Source organism: Pinus tabuliformis, chromosome 2_1, assembly GCF_031772625.1.
Source record: "Pinus tabuliformis cultivar Carrire ecotype Pingquan chromosome 2_1, CPIR1, whole genome shotgun sequence".
In the NCBI taxonomy this organism is placed as follows: domain Eukaryota; kingdom Viridiplantae; phylum Streptophyta; class Pinopsida; order Pinales; family Pinaceae; genus Pinus; species Pinus tabuliformis.
Genome location: NC_142299.1, coordinates 416,020,929 through 416,029,906, shown reverse-complemented (window position 1 = coordinate 416,029,906; position 8,978 = coordinate 416,020,929). Strand labels below are relative to the sequence as shown.

At 37.6% G+C, this 8,978-nt stretch overlaps 1 protein-coding gene across 1 annotated transcript in view; it reads right to left on the bottom strand.

Moving 5' to 3' along the window:
• Positions 1–3,011: 3,011 nt before the first annotated feature.
• Positions 3,012–8,978, bottom strand: part of LOC149200678 (uncharacterized) — a 71,939-nt gene continuing 65,972 nt past the window's right edge. Inside the window, exons 2-4 of the mRNA XM_089401027.1 lie at positions 4,772–4,869; positions 4,576–4,663; positions 3,012–3,265 (exon numbers count right to left, since the gene is read on the bottom strand). Coding sequence (XP_089257153.1) covers positions 3,012–3,265; positions 4,576–4,663; positions 4,772–4,869 — 440 coding nt within the window. The remainder of the gene's footprint in view (positions 3,266–4,575; positions 4,664–4,771; positions 4,870–8,978) is intronic.

Below are 8,978 nucleotides of genomic sequence, written 5' to 3'. Positions count from 1 at the left end.
ATTAGTGGGATTAAACATAAGAATTGTATGTCTCAAATAACTATGTAATCCACCTATGTATTTAAGGAGAGTGTCTTGTGAAGAAAAATTACACCCAAGATTAAACCTCTTCTTATAAATTCTTGTGTGTAACTTTGAACACTCTGACCTTTAGCTTGTCTAAATATTTTCCAATCCATAATTTCTTTTCACATGTAAGTTAATGGATAAAACTTCCTTCTTAATGCAACTACTAAATCATTCCAAGAAGAGATAATTTTACCACTTTTATTCAAGTCTTCTTGAGTTTTGGCCTCCCACTAGACGAGAGCTGCACTTTCTAAATGAAGATCAAAAACTTGGATCTTGGTCACATCATACTTAATCCTTTGAATCCTACAATAGACTTCAATCTGATGAACCAATTTATCCACATTTTTAGCATTTACTTCCCCATTGTACATAAGTAATTCAAACTTGACATCAAGATTTAACAAAGGAGACTTAGCATGTACCTTTGGAGATGTTGGAGGACTATGTGAAGGAGATGAAGATACAGATGAGGATGGAGAAGATGGTGGAGGTGAAGGAGGAGGTGGAGGTGTAGGCTTGTTCCCATCACCACCATTACCTTTTGGTTGATTTGAACTCTCTCCATGCAACCTTGTTGTCCTCTCTTCATATAAAACTTTCACCATTTCAGACATGTCATAGAAATCCTTTCTGAAAGCTCTATCATCCTTAGACATCATCTCATCTCCTTCTTCATATGCCATGACTAGTGGAGTTTAAGGAGTTTGTGACCTCCTTGAACCAATTTGAGGATTTGGCTCTTCAAGCACTCCTTCTCCTCTTTTAAACTTTAACCTTGTAAACATCAAGAAAACATTTGTAAACATAGTCAAACCTTCAAACAATGATGCTATGATACCAAACTAATTTGAAATTAAAAACGTGAAGGTTTCTTAAAAAAATTGCAAGTCTATGTCTTGTGGGAAATGGATCAAGTTGCAAAAGCACCTAAAATTGGTGTTTTTAGCTTAGTTTGCAGAAATAAAATAGATAAAAATGAACGATAAACAACAACACAATGCAACAATTTGGTAACGGAGTTCACCCCTCCTGGGATACATCTCCAGGACCAACTTCCAATGTTGGGCCTCTTCAATTATATAATAAAATATGAAATTACATCAGTTTACATTGTCAGATTGAAAAAATAGTGCTGCCAATGGATTCAGAATGCTCAAAAACCCCTATCTAGGCTCTTCTTGAGCTCAAAAAGGTTAAAAAATGAGAAAGATATGCTTCCTTGAACCAAGCTCTATTATCTCTTATGCAATTCCACAAAATTGGCTAACCATTCTATGTATTCTGACTTTTGATGACCGTCATGCGAAAAATTATCCTAGCGTTGTCATAATTCTTGCCAAAAAAGGTGCAAAATGTTGCTTCTTTAATTCCTCCAATAACCCCTTAAGTGCCAAATTTTCAGCCCCAATGGGTGGTCGTATGGCCCATACGGTTGAGGACAGGGCTAACTGCCCAACTCTACCAGTTTAGCTCTGCTGCTCCAACCGTTGGTTACAGGGTTGGTTGGTGACTGGGGGTCGAAGCTTATCTACCCACCCCCTTTGTTGTAGCCTCCCAATGGTGGTCATGTGATCAGCACATAAAACTAGGATTGAGGCCTAGTCCCTGCCCCTCTGCTTTCCACTCCTTCGCATTGGTCATGTGGTGGAATATAAAACCAGGGGCCAGGGCTACCCACCCGGTCCCTCTTCCCCAAACATGACATTACTCATTTTCAAATAAAAACACCCACCATGTTATGTTAAGAACCATTGCGATGGTGTGTTGGTAAGGCGTTGTGCTAGCTTACCAAAGGTCTGGGGTTGAACCACACTGAGGCCCTTCGACCCCGTTTCAAAATTTTTAGCCAACAAGCATGTGCCACATGGTGGACTTCTATTGGGCCATGTGGCAGCCTGTGATTGGACACAAACAAAACACACCAACCAATCAAATCTTTCCAACCTAGCTTGTATGACCATGCGATGTGTCTGCATGGGATTGGCCCATCTGACACCATACCCTACACAGTCAGTTGATGAAATCTTTGTATGGATTTCCCAATCAGCATCCCAGTCAACTCTACTATTTAATTTTTTAGTTGTTTGGAAAAACTTTAGAACATCATAACTTTCTCATACAATTTTAGATTGAGGCAATTCAAATGACGATGGAAACAAGACGATGAACAATACGATTTGGCGCTAGTTTTGAGCTATTTCAAGCACTTTCATTTTTGAGCATTTTTCTGATCACCTAGATCACCAAGCACACTCTCTCCAATCATGCAACAACCATTGCTAGAACCCAAAAGACTAAGAGCCAGAAGAAAAATCCAAAAGCCCCTTTTCTTCCTTGTTTTCACAATTTATTTCTCTCGCTTCTATCCTCTTCACATTCCAAGTAAACCAAGTATTTTCCCTTTTTGTTGCCCTCTTCCCATTCTAGAACTAAATTGATTTGATTCCTCACATTAAGCTTTCAAACCAAAATTTGTAATCTACATTCCATTTTCGTAGCATGTCTAGTAGTGATTCTCCTATAGTAGCAACTACTGGTTTTGGTATGTCAACAAATCCATGAAATAGGAGTATTAACACATGATCTTGAGAATGTCAAAAACTCCATGCAATAGGAGTATTAGTCCATGATCTATTGAGTGTCAACAACTTAAAAGTAATCGTCACTTTGATAAAACGTAGCTACAGAAGTAGAAAAAACTATCAGTTGGGTGTATCAACAACTAATATAATAAGAGTGTTGAAAATTCAAAATACATGGGAGTAGAGATACTTATTTTTCTACATTATGAACTCAAACATAAATTTGTGTTTGGTTGATGAGGATTTCTCGAGGCTAAGGATGCTCTTGCATTAGACACCCTTGGTAAGAAAATATGAGCTACCAGCTCATGTGGTAGTTACTTCAAATATTAAAGCACCTTGCAGGCATGCTATCTCTTATTCAACCACCCATGACACATCTTCAAATCCCCTATTTTTCCATTTGAATAAATACACCAGATACTCCCTGTGGCGAGTCTTCTTTCGAATCCTTGTGGCCATAATTTCTTCCACTTCTTCAACAAGTTTAACTGCTAATTGTTCCTTCCACTCAATGGGTGTACCTATCTCTTCACTATTTTGTCCTTCATGGAACTCATATAGATCAACCACATTGAATATTGGAGAGATATCAAAGTCTCTTGACATATCTAACTTGTAGGCATTTTTAGAAAACTTTCAAAGAATTTTGCATGGGCCGATTTTGTTATATTTCAACTTGTTGTAGATACCCCTAGGAAATATTTATTCCTGTAGATGCGCCATCACCAATTCTCCTTTTGCAAAAAGCTTCTCTCCTTTTTAAATCTACTTTATCCTTATATTGGTCATTACTTTGTTGTAATATTTTCTTCCCATGTTCGTGTATCCACTACACGTTGTCTACAAAATCACTTGCATCAACACTTTTCCTTTCCTCCAAATCCAACAACTTTATTAGGTCTACAAAACCCTTTGGTGACCTACCATAAACAATATGGAAAGTAATCTTGCTATTCGACCTATTAACCAAATCATTGTATGAAAATTTTTCTTGTGCCAAGACCATATATCAACAGTTGGAATTTTCACCACTTAAGCTTCTCATCAAACTTCCAAGACTCTTTTTCACTACTTCAAAATTTTCCATCTGTCTGTAGAGGATAGGCTAAACTATATAACAATTTATACCCCATTTTATTCCATAGCATCCTCCAAAAGTGACCCAGGAATCTTGTATCTCTATCTGAAGTAATGGTTCTTGGAAAACCATGAATTCTCACTACTTCTTTGAAGAATAAAGAAAACACTATAGTAGCATCGCTTTTCCTTTTACATGCTATGAAATGTTTCATCTTTGAAAACCATTCGAAAACAACCATTACTAAATCATGCTTCCTTTGTGTCCCTAGCAATACCAAGACGAAGTCCATGCTCACATATTCCCAAGGCATTTATGGTACCAACAATGGAGTATAAAACCCCATATTTTAACGTCTACCCTTTGTTAGTTTGCAAAATCTATAGCACTTAATAAACTTTTTGACATCCTTGTTGATGCTAGGCCAAAAATACCTCTCCTTTATTAACATTTTAGTATATTGTCCATTCCAAAATGTCCACTTAAGCCTCCACCCTCTAGATCCTTAATAAGATTCAACCTCATTGACCCTTTAGGAATGCACAATTGTTAATTTTTAAATAAAAACCATTCTTGGATATGGTAATCCAAGAACATGGTTTTGTCCACACTCCAAGGTGCTTTACAAGATATTAAAGATTCTCCAAAATTGGACATATTATGTATACAAATCCTTCATTCTTTACAAACCCACGACTTTTAGTGAAAAAGTGTTAAGTAGAAACACTCTCCTACTCAAAGCATTTACAACTTTGTTTGACTTTTCAAATCTATGCTTGAGAACACATGTGTAAATTTTCAAGAATTCAACCCATTTAAAATGCCTTTGATTTAACTTACCTTCATTATTGATATATCGTAATTCCTTGTGATCAATAAACAAGACAAATTCCTTGGGAAAAAAATAGTATATCCACTTCTTCAAAGCCTACACAATAGCATAAAATTCTTGATCATATACATAATACTTCTTCTTAGCATCATTCAACTTCTCACTGAAGAATGTTATTCGTCTATCTTCTTGACTTAAAACTACCCCAATTGTTGTCCCACTCACATCAAAGTCAACTTGTAATACTTTATCAAAGTTTGGAAGAACCAAAATAGGTTTCTCTATCACCTTCTTTTTTTCATCTGCAAACATTTTTCTTATTGTTGTTTTCCATTTAAAATTTCCATTTTTCATGCAGTCAGTAAGAGGTGAATAAATCTACTTGAAATTCCTAATGAATTTCTTGTAGAAGCTTTCCAATCCATCGAAGCTCCTCACCTAAAAAGTAGATTCAGGTGTTGGAAAATCCAAGATAGCCTTCACCTTTTCATAATCCATCTTCAGTTCTTCCTTGAAAATTATAAATCCCAAGTACACTAACTCATCTTGCATAAATGTACATTTCTTCAAGTTTATCAACAACCTCTATTCCTTCAATCGTTGTAACACCTCTCTTACATGTTCCAAGTGCTCCTCTTTTCTTTTGGTGAAAATTAAAATGTCATCCAAGTATTCTACAATAATTTTTCCCAAGAATGGTTTCAAGACCTCATTCATGAGCCTCATGAATGTGCTATGGGAATTAGTTAGCCCAAATGGCATAACCAACTATTCAAACAAGTAATTACATACTTTCCCTTTCCACTTTCAAAACTTCCTCTTCCTCTTCCAACATTGTTTCCACCTCTACCACCTTGACCACTAGTGGATTCTTACTCCCTTCAAATGCCTCTATAAATCCCCGTCTTACCTTTACCTCTAAAACCTCTTCCTCTACCTTTATTATGTGTTTACTATTCATTTTTTCTTCTAAATTCAAGGAAATGTGATAGGCTTCATCAACAATCCAGAAATAATGCATACTCATTTCGTCTTGAATTAAGTATTTTATTCCATTCACATACCTTGCAACTCTTTGGAATTATGGTTCTTTTATATCAGATCGAAGTGAGAGTCTAGAAAAATCTTTGGTGTACTCATGAACATAGGTTTTATTTTGTCTTAGATTCTTGTCTATACAAATTCTGCTAGTAATAAACATGTAGAAATTTCTCCTTGATCTTTGTGCCCATATTCCAAGTCTTAATCATTTCTAGTTGATTATTTACTATGTATTTCTATATCATATCCCACCATAGTGAAACATGACCATTCAACTTCATCATGAAAAATCTCACCTGATTTGGATCATGAACATCGTCATACTCAAAATATCTTTTGATTTCTCCAATCCAATAAATGAGCATATCAACTCTCATATTACCATCATAACAATAAAATTCATCTCTTGTAATTCCTCTATTTCTAGAGTATGAAATAAACCTTTTTGTTGGGTCTCTCTTCTCAACATCTTGTTCTTCACCTATTTGTTGTTCGGGCTCTGAATCTGCTTTTCCATCTCCATTTATTTTATGCTCCAACTCTTTTATTCTTTTTCTTAACTCTTCCAGAGTCGCTTCCTTGCACCTCCTCATCCTACACCTCTTCTCCTTGATGGAATCCTCACAAGTTGTAAATGTCTCACCGACATCGACAGATCTCAACACAGGTTTTGTGTCCCAAAAATCATTGAACAAGGTTTTTTGGGACCCTGTTACTCTAAGAAAATCAAGGTGAAAATCTCGGAGAGAAACTCACGATGATACTACTTGACGCAATACGGGGTATTTTCACACCCAAATACGAACTACATAACCAAAATTGTTGTTACAGAGAGCACAACCTCGACCATTTGGTTTTGGATACTATATTAAATTAATTGAAATGACTAAATCAAAAATCATTATAGGAGTAATTTAGTTTAGAGAGAGTAGAGTCCTCAGAGTCCTCATACAATATCCAATCACACTCTCGCTAACTTGTACAATAGCCAATCACACTCTCTCCAAATCGTGTTGCATCCAAAGCCGAAGCCCAAAATCCCAAGAGCTAGAAGCAAAAGAAAGAAGCCCCGTTTCTTTGTTGTTCTCACAATTGATTTATCATGCTACTAGTCTCTTCACTTTCCAACTAAACCAAGGCATTTCCCATGTTGATGACCTCTTCACATTCTATAATTGAATTGATTTGATTCCTCAAAAATATGTGGACAAACTAAAATTTGTAACCTACATTCCATTTTCGTAGTGCATCTAGTAGTGGTTGTCTTGTTAATGAGCCTCATCATTGGGTAATTATATGGGCCTTAATTCACCTCTTATCTTAGTCAAACCAACTTTTCTCATAACTTATTACATGCTTTTGATTATATTTTGTTTATGAGGTGAGTTAGAGTTGGATATTATGCTTAGTGGACTAATATGCATTGAATGCAGGATTAAAGGAGAAAATCAAGGAATTTTGGCAAAGACTAAGGTCAAAACTTGAATGGAAAAAGGGAGAGAGATTGTAGGAGGTAACTCCTCCTCATTTACTACTCCATTCGAATATTCCTCCATTCATCACATCAACTCGGAGTGCAAATAGCCAAATCATGAGGATTAGAAGGTAACCGAGCAAGTGAGAGACAAAGCACTAGTTTATCTCGAGTTTGGGAGCCGAGCCTCCCTAATTTTAAGGAAGTCATTAGGGAATTCAGTTGTATAAGTAGAGAGGCCTAGGACCTTAGTAGGATGGGGATTTTTATTGTAAAACTCTAAGATATTTTTGAGCTGCAATACTTGTGAAAGTTCTATTGATGTAATTTGTTGTTTTGGTAATAAGAATGAGTTTTGTTTTGAGCTAGCACTGAGTTAACTCAGAGGGCTGAAGCTCTTGGGTTAGGGCCCAACCCTAGCAGCCAAGGCTCCTCTTTTTTGTTTTGTACATGTATGTTTAGTGTAGTTCCATAGCTTCCACGGCTGAAATCTAGAATGGCTTGATCCATTTCGTATTCTCTAATCTACAAGGTGAGTCTCATTTCATGCCCCGTCAATGTTTTATGCTTACCGATATTTTGGACTGCGCATGGTTCACCTGGCATGGTCCCAACACATCTATTGATGAGTTCTTGTAACCCTTTCATAGCCTTACTATTGCGCAGTAACTTCATACAGGTTTCCAAAAAATTTGTGAGCATAGAGGGGTCCATCTTCGGCTTCGGTTTATCCTTGCTTCCTGAAATGGAGACCTCATCGAAGCTCTTCTTAGCTTCCATGAGTGCTTCAAGAGCACACTCCAAATCAAACTCAGCCTCTTTTGTCAGGGATTTGTGAACCCATGTACTATCTTTCGGTTGTTTCCCCTTGTCATCTCCCATTTTGATTCCACTCCGGAGCACTATATTTATGTTTGGATCTTCCTCACACGGCTCAGACCTCATCATCTGCAAGTTTTGAGTCGGGGGAGGTGGTAGCACGCCTTTATCATGTATCCTAGCTATCAACATAGGAAAATATTTTGTTTCATGACCAAACAATGTGCGATACTTGCACGACGAGTGCGTTGGATTAGTGCAATCGCGGACATAGTGTCATGGTCCCGCGCAATTGTAACAAATCAACTGTCCTCAACCTCTATCAAGTCCTCCTCCACCTCGGCTTATTTCGCGCCCCTGAAATCTTGTCTGCGCCATCCCTACATTCTAGTCAAGGGGCCATGTTTTGGCCTGAACCCTGTAGGCAGTAGTTCTATCCATCATTAATTCATAGATCCTGCAAGTACGCTCATCATGTCCTACAGACCTGCAAAAGTTGCAGAACAATTGTTGTGGTGTTTTCACATACTTCTGAAGCAAGTGACAGTTATTTGTGGCATGTTTTTTGGCTACCTGACAGATAACACACCATAGGGCAGGCACTGCGCAACGTCTTGCTTGAGCTTTTGGCCTTAAAGGCATCGGTCCTCCTCCTGCAAGGTAATTTGCAAAAACCGGGAAATGGTCTTTGTCATGACCCTGACTCTTGCATTTCAAGCACCATACCACCTTGCGTACCTCTAGTCGAATCGTCTTGTCCTGCTTCAGATTTTGAATCTCAAGACATAGATTCAGCAGCTGCGCGTGGATCTGTTGAACTCCTAGATTAGGATCTTGCATCGGAGTCTCATGGCAATCTCCAAGGCCTCTACCTGAGTTGTTATCTTCTTCTACGACTACACGGTCCTTAAGTGGGGTAGTAGCGAAGCCACAAACCACTCGCGATGATGTCCATCTATCAAATTCATATTGGCTTCGAGGATTTGACACTTCAGTCTTTGATCCAATTCCCAAGGTGTCTCGCTTGGTCACATCGCAATCTCTTTGAATCCCACAATTGATTGCACTTCAGATTTA